At 40.8% G+C, this 17,080-nt stretch overlaps 1 protein-coding gene across 1 annotated transcript in view; it reads left to right on the top strand.

Annotated features, from left to right (window-relative positions):
- prkcha (protein kinase C, eta, a) overlaps positions 1–16,765 on the top strand; it is a 29,035-nt gene extending 12,270 nt beyond the window's left edge. The window contains exons 6-14 of the mRNA XM_085390913.1: positions 2,170–2,299; positions 2,391–2,524; positions 2,626–2,757; positions 3,905–4,078; positions 6,549–6,703; positions 10,783–10,921; positions 11,541–11,729; positions 15,134–15,280; positions 15,400–16,765. Of these exons, the coding sequence (XP_085247039.1) occupies positions 2,170–2,299; positions 2,391–2,524; positions 2,626–2,757; positions 3,905–4,078; positions 6,549–6,703; positions 10,783–10,921; positions 11,541–11,729; positions 15,134–15,280; positions 15,400–15,549 (1,350 nt within the window). The 3' untranslated portion in view covers positions 15,550–16,765. The remainder of the gene's footprint in view (positions 1–2,169; positions 2,300–2,390; positions 2,525–2,625; positions 2,758–3,904; positions 4,079–6,548; positions 6,704–10,782; positions 10,922–11,540; positions 11,730–15,133; positions 15,281–15,399) is intronic.
- The last annotated feature ends 315 nt before the right edge of the window (positions 16,766–17,080 follow it).

Raw genomic sequence — 17,080 nt, 5'->3', positions numbered from 1 at the left:
GGGGACAGTGCAGATTAATCAACTTATCACGCAAATGTGCAAGAATGAACCTTAAACAGTTTTCTAGCTCTAGTCCCTGACAGGGCAGACAAAAGATAAATAACAAAGAAAATTAAAACACCATCAGACAGCGTACAACAATATAGTCCAGACAACAAATACATGAAATCCACAGTACAATAAGAAAACACAGAACAACAAATAAATATAAACACATACGACATTAAAGATAACACACATTAGTATAAAATGAATGGTCACAGGTCTGGTTCCTTTTTAGCCATCATTTGAGATGAGTTTTAAATGTATTCTCTTATTACAGCTGGAATATTTTTCCAAATCTCACTACCTTTAAGTGATAACAGCTTTTTACTAAATATCATATGTCTAAAAGGTATTGCACAGGTATTGGTTGTTTTTTTTGTTTTGTCTTTTGCTGCAATGCTCTTTTTGTTGGACTTCCCAAAAAGGTTGCGAGAAGGCTGCAGCTTACTTGAAACTTGACTGTGAAGTTATTAACTAAAACAAATAACAGAACACATCATTACAGTTTCTTAGCAGACTTACAATGACTTCCATTATCTCACAGAACTGATTTTAAAATAAAACTTCTTTCCCCTTTATAGGGCACTCATTAAAATACGTAGAAATTCAAAATTTCAACCCTCGAGTGTTATTGGAGCGTATTACAGGCCTTTTTTTACTTGTAGGATGTTTTTATGTTGCAGATCAATGTCAGTGAAGTTAACATAGTAACATACCAGTTCCTCATACATTTAAAGGAACATTAGTGTATGAACATTTTTATTGATGCACATTGGCAGTTTCCATAAATGTAACAAACATAGCAAAGTACAGCCCTGAGTAGACACAAGCAACTTGCTTCCCAGTACCTGCAATAAGATCATGTGACTAAACATTTAAACTTTTCTACAAAGATAAAATTGAATTCTCTGAACTGAGCATGTGTGCACATCCTACTACAGGTGCTGTCCTAGAGCATGGCACTTATATAAAAGAGGCAAGTAGACAGCTCCACAAACATGAGTACATCTTTGAGACAATGTCCTGACATTTTCCATGTTTGTAGGAAAACCGAAACAGTAAAAACAATATATTGACATAGAAATTGTAACTGCATAACAAAAAGTAACAATTGCAATTATAACTACTCATTTTTATTACACTTAATTTAATCAAACTTAAATAAATCACAAATATTGAATTACTAAATTTATTTTAGCATTAATAACGCTTCCAATAAAAATAACCACTTATATTTGCAATTCAAGTATAAATTAAAAAAACTGCTATGTCATAAGATGATCAAATATTTTACAATGTCTAGTCTTAAAAGTCTATAAACAGGTTCAATTTCTTACTATAGCTCTGTATAATAATATATACGAAATTGTGGAAAGATCCAAAAGAGCATTTAGTATTGCTGCTCTACGTTTAAAATAGAGTGTGGGGTTTTGTTTTGTTTTCTTAAAAAAACAAAAAAACAAATATGGCTCACTAGATCCACCTGGTACATGTCTGAAAATTGCCTGACACTTGCACTAGTTTTAAGTAAATTCCACTAATTTCTAGAAATCTAGCACATTGAGTTTCTAGAAAACAACACCCATCCCAACATTTAGAAGAGCTATTGAGTAGGGAAAGTTTGGGAACAACCTACCTCAAAAAAATAGGGAAGCAAACTCTACAGATGATTTGAAGAAACACAAAAAAATACATCTCTTTTAATCTAGCACTAAACTAGTGCTATAATTCGACTGTAGAGCCTCACGTAATCTGGTAGATACAGAAGATAGGCATCATTATTCATCAACATATTGGTCTTCTGGTTCTATTACTTCCAAGATTGTTTGTTTCACAGGATTTTATTTACGATTTAATTTTCCTTTTGTTATTTGTATGTCTGCGTTTGTGGTTTTATATATGTGTGTAAATGTGTATTCTGATGGGTTTCTTGTTTGTTTAAATGTTTTAATATGTAAGTGACTTTATTTCTCATGTGTTTTTATACCTGCGAAGCCCTTTGAACTTCTATATGTGATGTTGGCCTGTGCAAATAAAACTGAGTTGAACTGAAAATGCATTGTGGACGATGCTGTTGCAAAGCAGTTTTACATCTCGTAATTACCATGTGCTCTCTTTCTGCAGCCTATAAATCAAGGTTTCAGCATCAACATCCCTCACAAGTTCAACATGCATAACTACAAGTCGCCCACCTTCTGTGACCACTGTGGCTCGCTGCTGTGGGGGATTGTCAGACAGGGGCTGCACTGTAAAAGTAAGACTCGCATCAGCATTCATGTCTCAATATCTGCATCCAAAAGTTGTCTTTCATATAGAGTCACCGTTTCTGTGATTTCTCTCTTCAGTCTGCAAAATGAACGTCCACATCCGTTGCAAATGCAACGTTGCTCCCAACTGTGGGGTCAACAGTGTGGAACTGGCCAACAAGCTCGCTGAGATGGGTCTGCAGGCAGAAGGACTTGCCAAACGGAAATCAGTGGTACAAACGTCTGAGTTTTCCAGAATAACGGAACAGTTCTAAATCCTAATCACAAACGTGAGTGTAATCAGAAAATTGTCTTTTTCTCTTTGCATTGACAGGTGAAAAACACAGAACAGACGAGGACTCCATCTGAGGGGAGGGATTGTACGGAAACTCAGCAGCAGTTGCCACGGCTAGGAATTTCAGACTTCACGTTCCTTCAAGTGCTGGGCAAGGGCAGCTTTGGCAAGGTAGGAATGAGATAATAAGATTATAGGAAGTACTCTGTGCACTTAGTGTAATGATGAGCATTGGCTCATACTGGACAAAAATGGATTAGAGCAGCTTAATTCTAACGTTTGACTAATAAAACATTCACATGACCACAAAAATATACAACTGGCATTAAAAAACACTGAATTTTGATCTCCATATATTGAGAAGTGAGCAAACCCTTTCACCAGTGGCTAAAGAGATTCAAAAAAATGCTTGAAGAGTGTGTGTTGTTGAAATGCCTCCCCCACATTAACAACTGAGGCCTCAAAACGGTCACTTAAAGAGGTTAAAAGCTTCAATTATGAGTCCAAAATTTGCAAATAGAGATGGTTTAAAGAGCCAACTGCAACATGGTGGTTTGTGGTTAGCATTGTTTCCTCATCAAAACCCACACAGAAGGCCAAAACCCTTCTGGGTCGGTTTTAGCATGCTTGTGCTGGCTTCGTCCTCCAGTTTATCTCGCCATTGCAAATGTCTCGTTACTGTTCCTCTGACCGATGCACAGACTTACTCCGGGCAATGCACGATTGCTGCCCACTGCTCATAATATCAAGGATGGTAAAGTAGATAAAAAGCAGAGAATTAATGTCCCTGCAGGAATTAATAAAGGGAATCTATTAACCCTGACACAAGAAGAACCTCACTGTGTCCCTTAAGCTTGGACAGTCCACGATGCCAGTGGGAAAATGTTTTTGGCTGATTTGTTTTTGAAGATCAATGTAGCACAAGTACCATAATTTTTGGAGTTTTTATGTGAATTTAAGATATCTCACAAGACAATATCAGAATGGCTGCTCTGCAGATTACTGCAAAACCTTTTGTAAAGCCTAAACAGAAATACTGTGGAAGGAAGTCCTGTTCGTTTAGGCATCATTACAATGCGACTTTCTAAACAGCGCATCGGTCCAATTGATAACTAATGGAAACTGCTGCCAAAAAACACACTTTTAGCAAATACTAAATTTAAGTTTACTTGCCAGCACTCTAAATGATTAGCAGGTGTTTCCAGGAAGGACCCTAAATCCTGTCGCTGTCAAGTTTAGCACATTTTATTAGCAGTTAAGCAAATCATTCACTTTCTCACGTGGCTTTTCCTGTTACTATGTTTGTGTTACTCTCCAGGTGATGCTGGCGAGACTAAATGGCAGAGATCGGGTTTTCGCGGTCAAGGTGTTGAAGAAGGACATCATTTTGCAGGATGATGACGTCGAGTGCACCATGACAGAGAAGAGGGTGCTGTCACTGGCCCGCTGTCACCCGTACCTCACACAGCTGTACTGCTGCTTCCAGACACCGGTCAGTGAAAGCATGGCCGCACACTTCTTTCACATAAACTCATTTGTGACTTTTAGCCCTCTTCACTCATGAGAAGCTTTCACCCCGCCTTAAATGGCTGAAGATTGTGATGATGATGACATTTCTGCTGAAAAATAGAAGGGGATGTTTTGGCTCATGATGTCTGTGTCATGCACAGATCTTCCTTATGAGTGCTTTAGAAATGTCGTGGCCTCATATGACCTTATTTTCATTTTTACTGCTTTGCTTACCAGTAAATGATCCACAGAACTGGTTCAAGTAAGGGTCACGGCACTCAGGCATACCCTACTTTTGGTTTCTGGTGCTAAATGTAAATAGAAAAATATTGGTCTGTTTCCATAGATGCCAGTGCATCATGTGGTCAGAAGGTGGCAGCAGTTCCCCAATCTTATGTCTGTTCACTCCTGGCACAAGCCAGTGAATGATGCTTGACTGACAGAGCTGTTTTTCTGGCTCAGACGGGATATTTCTAATCTGCTTTGGTTGGTTGAACCACGACTGATTGAGATCGAAGTGAGCTTGCTGCGCAAACAGTTTCAAACCCAGACAAAACAATGCAACAGCTATTGTTCCACGAGAACGCCTTGTTTTATTTAAATGCCTGTCACTTGTTTCCTGACAAAATACTTAAAAGCACCTTTTATTATACCAGAAGTGTAAAATTGTTCTATATTTTGGTAATAGAGTCATTCAGTTCACACTAATACCACAAAATCACGTTGCAAGGGACAATTAGCGGCACTTTCTGCATGGCATATAGTTCCATTTCACAATAATTCAAACTAAAATATGTAGAATGTTTTTTAGAGATGATATTCCATTGCTAACTATATGCATATTTTTCATTTTCAAGGCCCACTTTGTAGGTACACTGATTGCCCTGGAGGAGTCTTCAGATTAAGTTTAAAATATTAAAAAAAGGCATTTAAATCGGCCAGCACGGTGGCACGGTGGTTAGCACTGTTGCCGCACAGCAAGAAGGTCCTGAGTTCAATTCCACCACCAGGCCGGGGTCTTTCTGTGTGGAGTTTGCATGTTCTCCCTGTGTTTGCGTGGGTTCCCTCCGGGTACTCCGGCTTCCTCCCACCGTCCAAAGACATGCAGCTTGTGGGGATAGGTTAATTGGATAATCCAAATTGTCACTAGGTGCGAATGAATGTGAGTGCGAATGGTTGTCTGTCCCTGTGTGTTGGCCCTGCGACAGACTGGCGAACTGTCCAGGGTGTACCCTGCCTCTCGCCCTATGACAGCTGGGATAGGCTCCAGCACCCCCCGCAACCCTGAAAAGGATAAGCGGAAGCGAATGGATGGATGGATGGCATTTAAATCGCAACAAATCTCGATGTAATAATTTTTTGTTTCTACAGATAAGCAAAAACAAAAGAGATTAGTAGCTCATTTCATGTGAGTATGCTTAAAAGTTGCCGTGTTTACATAGTAGCCTCGTTAGTCCGATACAAGAACCTAACCCTAACCACGACTCCTACCTGCAAGCAGGGATCAGACAGTCGGCATGCTGACCTCCGGCATGAATGCTTCAAGTACTGTATTAATAAAAAGGCTGCTTTGTTGTAGTTTTAATGTATTATATATATTTTAAACATAACCTGAATCTGAAGCAGAGGGTTTAAGAAGTGGAGCTGTGTTCATGTGTACAGGTCATCTAAAGTGCTAACCAGGAAATTAGTAGTAATAGACAGTCAGACTAATGTTCGTCAGGTTCCAGGATGAATGGAGAAACTCTTTGGATAGCAAAACTTTGGAAATCCCAGTAACCACTATATTGGCAAATTAAAGAGCTGATCCAGGAAGTGACGTCCATTCTTGCTTTTATGTTTGAGCAGTTATCTATGGAGGGGTTTAGTATTGCAAAGTAAATTGTCACGCCAGATCTCTGATGGCCTGACAAGTCAGTTTGACTCGTATAAGACAGAAAAACCCAGAGAGATTTCTTTGAACATACAAAGTGCTCCCTACTTTGCCTGTGCAGCACGTCCTTATTGGACATTATATGTGCAAAAAGGGGGGGAAAAAAGCCAGACCTCTCTAAACCACAGACCAGTAAAACAGAGTCAGCTGTGCCTCAGTACCCAGATCACTTCAAGAGGCAGATCTCTAAATCATGTCGTACTGCAGTCTTTTCCCCAGGTTCCCATTTTGTAGATCACCTATCGACCGTAGCCTGTAATGAGAAAGAAAGAAAGATTTATGAGTTAGATTAGGGTTTGTTTGGTTTTTTTGCTAACTTTAAGCTGCAGTTGGTTGCACAGGAACACATTATACAGGCATCTGAAGTTAATGAGAAGCAGCCATGTAACATCCTTGAAGCAGCCTCAGCATGTTTGCGGTCGTTGCTCCTTGGACTGCTTAATAACGTGGGAGCTTCTGTGTGCCCAATGGGGGTTTTGTGTGCACACGTGTAAATGTCATCTCCTAATTCTCACTGCAGGACCGTCTCTTTTTTGTCATGGAATTTGTGAACGGCGGCGATCTCATGTTCCACATCCAGAAGTCCAGGAAGTTCGAAGAAGGCAGAGCCCGTTTCTACACAGCCGAGATCACCTCTGCGCTCATGTTCCTGCACAGCAAAGGCATCATTTACAGGTATAAATACATAAAGCAATCGAACTAGCCTTTATAGCGAGCTCAGAGCTCACTACCATAGTTTACTATATTTAAAAAAAAACTTTAATATCATAAAGAGTGTAATATTACTGCAAAGACACTAATTATGCAGTTTCTTCTCTTGGATGTCGGAATCAATTTATTATCAAGAGGAAACTGCATATATGATACATTAATCATGTGAAGTACTACATGGCTGTGAACACTAAATCAGAACATTGCAATCCTGAGACTCATACGTCACGTTAAAGAAGACTGCCGCTGAGAACCATCCAATGAAAATGTGCTACCAAGCATACTTGCAGGTTTAATGAGAGTTTGCTTAATTCATGCATTAAGCGGAGGGTGTGGAGGTTCTCTCCCAGGAAGCACTCCATTTCCTGCTCTCTGATTCATCTTTATGCACCACTTTTGCCTTTTCGCCATCAATTTGTGTTAAAAATGTCTTTATTTATATATAAAAAGAAAAATCCAAATTTCAAGTTACAAATGATAAAATCATATCAAGGAGGATAATGCTGCTAAATCTTGTTGTGTCAGCGCACACACACGCAAGCACACACAAACACACACTGTACTACAAACTACGTTCAACACATCTAGTGTGTCTTTGCATTCGCTGACTCAACAAAGCTTAAAACCGAAGCTGAAAGTAACGGATGATGACAGTAATTATCATCTTTCTCTGTTAAGTCAGACTTTCTGCTTCAGGCTCTAAATATAAAATATATATTTTCCAGCAGCAGATTTGAATCAAGTAAAACATTTACACATTTTCTGCATCACCTACTTAACAATTATATGCTTCATTCAGCAGTTTTAGTAGGATACAGATTAACGATGTGCACAAATGAAGCGTATTCCTCAAGCTGAGAATCTATAATGAACTTAAAACATGCTGTAAATAAAAGAATAAATGAAAACTTGCCACTTTTCACTGTTATGGTTTCAGCATAAACTACCACGGTTATTTAGGCAGGCAAAAAGAGAGGCAGGCAACACTGTAAATCCAGTCTGGGGCCTTCCTGCGTGGAGTTAGCATGTTCTCCTCGTGTCTGTGTGGGTTCTTTCCAAGTACTCCAACTTTCTCTCAAAGACATGTGCAGGATTACGGTGATTCTAAAATGACTGTAGGTGTGAATGCGAGTGTGAATGGTTATGTGTTTCTCTATGTTAGCCCTGTGATAGATTAGCGACGTGATCAGAGTGTATCCAACAATCAGGATAGACTCCAATACTCCCTGTAACCTTGAATTTGATAAGGATTAATGACACAGAAGACTCTGACAATAATGTTGCTACGCATAAACGCATATTTGTGTTTATGCGTGTATCTCATCCTGAGCTGTGATAATGTTGTTACATTTTAGATTCCTGAGAATTCTCATCTCTATAGAAACACACTGTGTCCACACATGTCAGGCTCTGTGACAGAACGCCAGCTTTTACCAAGAATTATGAATAGATGAACCAATAACGATCCCCCTTCCTCAGCTTCTAATAGCTACATATATTCAAAGACCTTTTTTTCGGACTGTCCGCTCAAGGAAAGTCGAGTGGGAAATCTTTTGGTGTCCTGCCAGTACATAATGAAAAAGGAAAAGGAACATCAGTAAATCCTGAGTTATACTTAGTAGTATGTCTGAGTCTCCTTTCAGCATGCACTGCATAGCATGACAGCAAGCTGAAGAGGTTGCATGCACCTTGCGTGCTATAACTAAATAAGTAAAAAGCATCCAGAATAGTAACTCTGACATCAGGCAAGTGTGGGAAGAATAAAATTGTAGCCTCGGTCCTTGTGTTGTGTAATATGCGTGTCTTTTACACTGTGTGTGGGGGTTTTTGGCTTCAGGTAAAGGCTTTGAGGCTTTGAAGCTTCTCAGTTGACGCCACAGCGTGTCCTTGCGTTTCCTGCATTTGTCCTTAAAAAGACGTGTACAGTTCTCGAGGTTTCAGTTTGAGGTTTTAGACATGAAAACTCAGTTTTGCAGTCTGAATCCACACTGGCTGCTTTTAAGAGTGAGAGCACGTTTCATGAGGAGAGCCAATTAAATCCACAAGGATTAAAAAGGCTGTATGGCGAACAGCTGCTCAGTGTCGTGCAATAAACACATGCTTTGTGAAGCCTGTTTTGAACTCCGCCAGGGAGGTGTTGTGTGTCTCTTTGTTTTGTCCTGACCCACATATGCAAAGAACAAGTAAATTCAAGACTGAACAAAATAGATAAAAAAATACTCAATTTTTTTTTTAGGCTTATGCAAGTTGTGATATATATCGCATCCTTAGGTTGATGCATAACATTTTAGGAGCCTTTGATAGTTTGATTAGCCTCTTACCATAATGAAAAAAACAAAGTTTGTGCGTCAGAACTTTTTCTGAACTTCCTCCTCTTTTCTTTGGAATCTCTTTTATTAGTGCAACTCTATCTCCTACTCAGTGACTCATTTTGCACCGCAGCATTTTTTTTTCTGCAGACATCGCATTGTTTGATTGACCTGTTTCCATCATCAGTCGTTTTCGCCCGTGCACTGCAGCACTTCCATTTTCTCTGCTTTAGCAGGTGGAAAATGCAGGTAAACATTACATTAAATTAAATCAAAGAGAGTACTGGCAGTAGTGACAACATTTTCTCTCCTGACATCGGCCAGAGTTCATGTGTGAAACTGGCTCAAGTCAGGCTTGTCTCTCCCATGTGGTGAAGTCGTTGGATGAAGGAGCTCATACAGGATGATTAGGTGCAGTGAGTGATGTGTGGTTCTGTGTAGCTCAGTGATAAGAGGCGGTTAAATTTCCCACTGGACACATTCATACTGAAAAAAAAACCCAATAATGGTCCAGGAAATGGTTTGGCAGTGTGCGAACGATTATCAAGAAGCAGAACTGGCCATATAACTGGAAGAGCTCAGACACCTACTTAAAAATACTTTCCCCTGCGTCCAGTTTCCCAGTTTTGTTTTCCTAGCTGTGATTATCCCTAACACAGCTTAACACAGTCTGTGTGTACTTTGTGATGTGTGAGTGTCAGAGCTGCTCTCTTTGCCATGTTTTAGACTGTGTGTGATCAGCGTTACACAATCGGCTTAAGATAGAGAACGGCAGACTAGATTAATCGAACCAAACTGGTTCCTGACCCTCAGTCTTTTACAGTCAGGCTTTCTGTATTTTGGTTTTTCTCATCCTGTTATGTATACATTAACAGTATCACTGTCCAGCTAGGATCAGGCCATCTATGTAACACTGTCTGAAGTTGAGTCACCTGATCACAGATTAGAGCTTAACTCCAGAGCCCACACTCGACAGCTGTAATCGCTCTGTCAGCTGACGTGAACACAGGACAGGAGATTTTTCCAGTGTTTGGTTTGGAGACATCCCCATGCACAGTCAGCAGAGGGGAAAATATACCCGTGGAAGGCATACTGTGAAGACGGTGCATATTAGCAGTGAGTGGCAGAAAAAACAAAATGCATCTTTCTATCAAGTGGTCACAACTTACGTATTTTGCTTTAAGCTAAGCCTGCTTCACAAAGGCAGAGCAATAAAATGGAATAACTGGGAGAAGAAGTTTTGCTTTTTTGGGAGCAGAATAAACACAGACACTTTTTCCCTTGGTGTCAAATATGCAAGGGTTTGCTTTCATCCGTGTGAAGTGCATTTCATCATCAGTGGGTGCACAAATGGCTCTGTGTGGTTCTCTGTGTACCATCCAGTTTGACTCCGTGCAGATGGTAAGCTACGAGGGCACCGGTGTTTAACCCCAGCTCCAACGATTTTTCTTTTTTTACTGGTTGCCAGTTAAGGGTCAGGGAGTTGTCTGTCAGTGTCTCCCTCTGCTTTAAGTGTCACTGTCTTCAGAGAACTATTTCCTTTTGTCTCACCACAAATTTCTACCTTCCTCACATATAATTAGAAACAAGACCAGCAGGATGCGACTGGAGTCTGAGCACTGAATTGGATTTTTGGTGGCTTATTTCAGGCTTCTGATTTATAGGTGCTGAATAACAGTCCCTGAGCAAATACCTCATCTATTTGTTCCTTTTTGCGTTTGCCTTTCTTTTCAGGGATCTAAAGTTGGACAATGTTCTTCTTGACAAAGACGGTCACTGCAAATTGGCAGATTTTGGCATGTGCAAGGAGGGCATATTTGAAGGTGTTGCCACGGGAACGTTCTGCGGGACCCCGGATTATATTGCCCCTGAGGTCAGTTTCTCCCCCCTACATTAACCAGCAGAAAACATAGTCGGCACTCAAAATAACAGATACTTCAGCTCCAGATTTATAATAGAACATTTCATATATTGAAGCAATGTTTTCACATTTCCATTTTTAAGATGACACTAAAGAATAAACTTGGCCATCTTTAGCTTCCAGCAGCTCAGGTTCTCTGAGTTCATATGTTTAATTTCCATCACACCACCTCACTAAGAGCAAACATTGTGGTCGCTGCCCGGCACTTCAAGCTCCCTCCCTCCTGACTGGAAGGCAGCATACCTGTGAGGTCAACTTATTGACTTGACAAGCCCAGATTTCCACTTCTTCAGACTGCGCCTTCAGAGGCGTGTTTGGCTTTCATAATGAGGAATTAAGATGGCCTGCATCCTCGTGTTTGAGAGCTTTTTCTCTAACCAAGAATGTGCATCTGCGTTTATGAAAGACCCCTTTGCTGCCCTCAACACTTACTCCTCAGTGTGTAGCTCCGCTAATCCAGCACATACCCCTAACTAAACTTCATAAAGTGGTTTTAAATTTGCTGCTGAGACTCTCTAAAATCTCATACTCATGCTCAACTTCATTTTTCTACTCTGACATGTTTTCACAGATCCTGCAAGAGATGCTGTATGGGCCTTCTGTGGATTGGTGGGCCCTCGGGGTGCTACTGTATGAGATGCTCTCTGGACATGCTCCTTTTGAGGCGGAAAATGAAGATGACCTCTTTGAATCCATCCTCAATGAAGAGATTGTTTATGCCTCTTGGCTCAGCACAGAGGCAGTCAATATACTGAAAGCTGTGAGTCTGCCAGGAGTAATATCTTTTATTCACATTTTTGCGGTCACCAGCAATAAAAATTTAATGATAAATGGAGCTGGGTGAAGGCCAGGTCTCACTCTTCTCAGACCAGCGCCGTCAGACTGTGTTTGCTTTATACAATTGCAGGAAATGTCAGAACGGCTTTTTTTTAAACTCATGTAATGATAGAGGAAATCAATTTGTCAGTGGATTTGTGATATCTCTGTGGAGAAAAACGGATGAGCATTTCCATGCCTGGATATTGTATCAGTAGCCAGATTCTTGTCTGTCTGCCTGACTGACACCGTCTGACTGCAGAGTGAGTGGCAACCCCACACAGTCTTCCAGCCAGCTGTTTGGCTGGGGTCTTTACATAACTATATTAAGGCATGGTTCACTGCCCAGCCACAGCACACAAGCTATAAATACAACTGCACCTCCTCTCCATTCCTTCTCTCTCACACTGTTCTCCTCGTGTCCTTGTTGTTATTCCCGCATGGCTGAGGAAGCACCAAATCAGTCTCCCCATGCCGATTTGTCATTGCCCCCCACTATCACACGTTACTGACTGGTGTGAGTGGATTTTAAACGCTGCTGCTCTATTTTTACTGGAGGCAGATCCATTGCCAAGATCACCTTGTTCTTAAAAGGAAGTTCATGGAGCTCAGTTGTCAGGTTGTTCAAGGTCGTGTGAGAATGGCTGCAGAAATGTCACGAGTTTGTGAGTCATGGTGAAAATACCTGAAGGCTGGTAGATGCCAATGGTCAAGTTAAACTATCACATAGCGCTGAAACAAAGCGCTTTTGATCGCTTTGTCCAGCCCAGCATCAACAATCTAAAAAGAAATAAATCTAAAGTTGTTCAATTTATATTGTTGTATAACAGCAAACCTTTCATTTCAGGAGCTGGAAGTGTTGAATTGATTTTTCTGCCAGCCGACCGATTGATTGACTAAAAGTTTCAGCTCTAATATTCCCCGCCTTCCCGTAAACGTCTTTTTTGCGAGTGTAGAGGAGAACGGCTTCTTCATGCAGAAATGCCCACATGGCAGGTCTGGCTCTGAGAATGGCACAACTGACGTGCAGCCATGGAAAGATGGCATCAGCTTTAGTGGAAAAGTTTTTCTTTGGTTTTGTGGTCAGTTTGCTCCTGAACTGAGTCACCTCTGCTACTCTGTCATGCTTACAGTTAACTCCAATTCAAGCACCATACTGGTGTCTACTGGTGTGCCTTTTTTCTTTTTTCAAACATGTTTTAATTCAGTAACTGGAAATAATGTCATCACAGCTGCAAATCCCTGAGTTTAACTGCTGTAACCTTAAACCTTTATTCATTAGCAGTGATGAGTATAAAAGGGACAAATGCAACATTTCAACAAAGCATGTTTTTGTCTTAAAGTACAGTCACAACCATGGGCTGATGCAGTTCAGTACATAGATGTACAAAGGAAAAGCAACGGGTGAAAAGGCTTACATGAACAATAACTGTGCATCTCCCAATCAATCATGTTGGAGGCGTTATTGGCAGAGACACTGACTACAGCAGAGCGACACACATGCTGTTTATTATATAAAATTACGCATGGCAAGGCATCAGAGTTTCATTAGTCTCTATGAATCCTCGTTATTGTTCATTGTAGCTTGATGCTTTTGGGACACCTCCCGTCTTTTTGGGCATTGCCCCATCACCTCCGCAGCTGCTTCCTCATTCTCTTGGAGCTCAGTATTGTTGAGACATGCGGTTTTGTTTAGGCAAAGTCTCTGGTAGTTAATATCGTTTGGAGCTGACACAATGAGATGTATTAATCTCTGTATTAATCAGTGTCTTCAGGTTAATCTTAACACTGTCACAATGGAGACGGGGACTCATTAGTTTGCTATGCTGGGTCTGAAGGTCACCATTATCCCTGAGGTGCACACAGAGTCACCATGCGAGACGGTTTTCCAAAACAAAGTGGTGTTTTTTTTCTGTTTCCCCCCCAGAGGCAAGTTAAAACTATTTTAACTTTTATTTGTTTTTGTTTGGGCTTCTTCCTAAGACCTGCACCACCTACCCGACCTTGGTCAGAGAGAAACGGTTAAAGTTCAATGGCTGATTCACTATTGTTTTAATGAATACAACCCCAGGAAGTTGAGACACCTCAGCTGCACTTTACTGAAACTAGTTGAACTCTGGCCAACTAAGACTTTGTGGGAGGAGCTTAACACAATTCAGGGTGTGTGTTTTTTGTCAGTTGAGAGGGAAGGACTCACTAGATGAACTTGAGCCCTGTTTGGCATCCCTCCAGAGAAATCTAATCTGATCTGGTGCTACACATTTCCCTATTTTGCACCAACCACACAGTCATGGTAAACGGAAAGCAAACTCGCTTTATATTCTGAAGTTAACATAACAAAAATAATTTGGCATTTAGCAGCTCTTGCTAAGGTAAATGCATTCTCACATGATTTCCAAAACATGACATATTATACTGTGGTATTTATTTAACAGAACCTAAGCAAAAATCCCAAAACAGTGTGTGAAAAACTAGGTAGACCCTTATTGCTTCCATAGGAAATAAGAGGATAAGTAGCAGGCAGTTGCTGCTAAATCAACATTTGATTAATTCTTTTTTTGTCAGGAAGTATAAGCATAAGCTTTGGCGCTGAAGCATTCAGGTATGTGTCATCACATTGCCAAGGATGAAAGACAGCAGCAATGGTCTTTAAAAAGTTGTTGAAGTTGCTGTCCATCAATCTAGGGGAGGGTTACAAGGCCATTTATAAACAATCTGAAGTTCATTATTCTACAGAGAGAACGATTATTCACAAGAGGGAAACATTCAAGACCGCTGCCAATCTTCACCGGAGTGGAAGTCGCAGCAAATTAAACCCAAGGTCAGACTATCCAATGCTCATAGAAACTGGAAAAAAACCTCAAAAGCTACATCCCAACTCTACAGGCCTCAGTTGGTGTGTTAAATGTTAAAGTTCATCACGGTTCAATTAGAAGAAGACTGAACAAGTATGGCTTGTTTTGAAGGGTTTCCAGGAGAAAGCCTGTTCTCTCTGAAAAGAACATGGCAGCGCAGCTTAGACTTGCAAAGTTGCATCTGAACAAACAGACTTCTGGAAAAATGTCCTTTAGACAGACGAAAGTGGAAATGTCTGGCCATAATGCACAGTGTCATATTTGGAGAAGACCAAACTCATAACAACCGTCAAACATGGTGGTGGAGGGGTGTTGATTTGGGCTTTTTTTTGCAGCCACAGCACCTTGCAGGCCTTGAGTTCACGATGGACTCTTTATACCAAAGTATTCTAGAGTCAGATGTGAGGCCATCTGTCCGACAGCTAAAGCTTAGATGAAATTGGGTCTTTAATTCATCAATTGTTTTTAATTCATCCGCATTTTATCTTCGCAGCTCTTGACCAAAAACCCGGCACGGCGTCTGGGCTGTGTGCCCACAGAGGGTGGAGAGGAGGCTGTGACCAGCCACGCTTTCTTCACAGGTATCGACTGGGAGAAGCTAAATCGTAGAGAAATTGAGCCACCTTTCAAGCCCAGGATTGTAAGTCACATGATTTTATTGATGCTAAATGATAATCGGTGTACTCACCAGACATTACGCAGTGTATGATTTTGTCTCACATTCTGTGTGTGTGACTGTACTCTATTGTTGTCCTCCAGAAAACCCCGGAGGACGTCAACAACTTTGACCCAGATTTTACTCAGGAAGAGCCCACGCTCACGCCCATCGATGACCCTATGATCCCTTCCATCAACCAGGAGGAATTCAGAAACTTTTCCTTTACTTCACCTGAACTGCTGGAGAATTAAGACTCAGAGACTGATCCACTAGCAGTCGTGCGGTCACCCTTACTCTTCTCAGTGTCTGTGCATTTGCCTAAAACATTTTCCACTGGCATATAAAACACGGTGCGGACACATTTCCCAGAGATATAACTGTGCGAAAGTTCCAAGTGGCCAGCCAAAACATGCTTGACAAGGACCCGAGCTGCACTTGAACTGTAAGAACTTGTACCTCAGACCCAAATGTGGAGTGTGGCCAGCTTTTGAAATAACATTTAGTTTTGGCTTCATTTACACATTCATGCAAGTGTGTATGTACGTGTGGACAGGATGTATTTTATTATGTTGTATTCTGATGAAATTGCTTCTATTTGCTCAATTTTTGCTCTTTTGCTGCTCAGAGATGGGGGGGAAAAAATTGGGATCTAAATCTGCTGGAGATTCCCAGAAGAGTCAAAGTTACACAAATCCTGGAATGATTTCATGCACAGATGGAATAGTTTCTGAGTGATGCATCTCCACTCTGGAAAAAACACAAATTCACACAGAAACAGCTGAGTCCATCCACTGTTAAATAAAGGGTTAAAATCACCTGAAGCCTGAAATATTGGTTTTGAAATGAGATAAAGGTTGAAATTGGGTTAAAGGATAGAATTTCACTGCACTGAATTCCCGATAATAGAGTATTTGTGTTTTTTTATTTGTGGCCCACACCCAGTAAGAAAAACTTGGCATCCGTCGCAGTAATTCTCCATGTAAATTGCTCCGCCAGGCATGTAGACGATGATGCAAGATTTCATCTGAGGTGAAAGCAGCTCGATGATTCATGGTAACTGTGAAATATTGAAAAGTCTGTAGATTTCACAACACTGTTAGTGTATTGTCCAACTGTTGCCAGAGTGTTTGAAAGCTTCCAGCACTTTCTACAGACCTGCTTGGATAAGTGAATTCACGTTTTTGTTGTTTGTTGTTTGTTTATTCTTATCCATAAAAAATATAAGAAAAACACGTAAGTCTTGAAACCCTGCAGTTCTGTGCTGTGCGTCTAGTGGAGGGCCAGCAAACCAGCAGAGAATAAACAGGAAACCACACAGCGTCACTACTGTCGCCTTTGCTAGAAAAAGGAAGACACGAGAGAGGAAAAAGTGATGCTTTTTTTCAGGGGGGTGACATTGAATTCATATATAAATGCAGTATTGTATACTGCATGATGTTGGAAATAAAAGCAAAAACTTTGAAAACACAATGACAAAAAAGAAAAGAAAACCCTGTGTTGAGATGAATCTCTTTCCTCCGGAACTTGCACAGACACGAACAAGCCCAGCCCTCCAGGACGGAGTCTTCCTGTTAGTTTGAATGAGGAAGTTTGGGTCTCAACATCTGTTTATCTCTTCAGCTGGGTGTCCTGTGGAAGATTCTGTCTCTAAATACTGCACATTAGCACCTTAATACTCGGAAATGCCTCAAAACGAAGCCTCCTCTGCTTTCTGAGCACAGAACAAACCTTTTGAGCTAAGGAACCTGCTTGAACCTGCTATGTTGGTGTGGTTTTCAGTCC

The sequence above is a fragment of the Rhamphochromis longiceps genome, linkage group LG19, assembly GCF_057381845.1.
Source record: "Rhamphochromis longiceps isolate RC_006_pf linkage group LG19, R_longiceps_female_GT1.1, whole genome shotgun sequence".
NCBI lineage: Eukaryota > Metazoa > Chordata > Actinopteri > Cichliformes > Cichlidae > Rhamphochromis > Rhamphochromis longiceps.
This window is presented reverse-complemented; position numbering and strand designations above follow the sequence as displayed.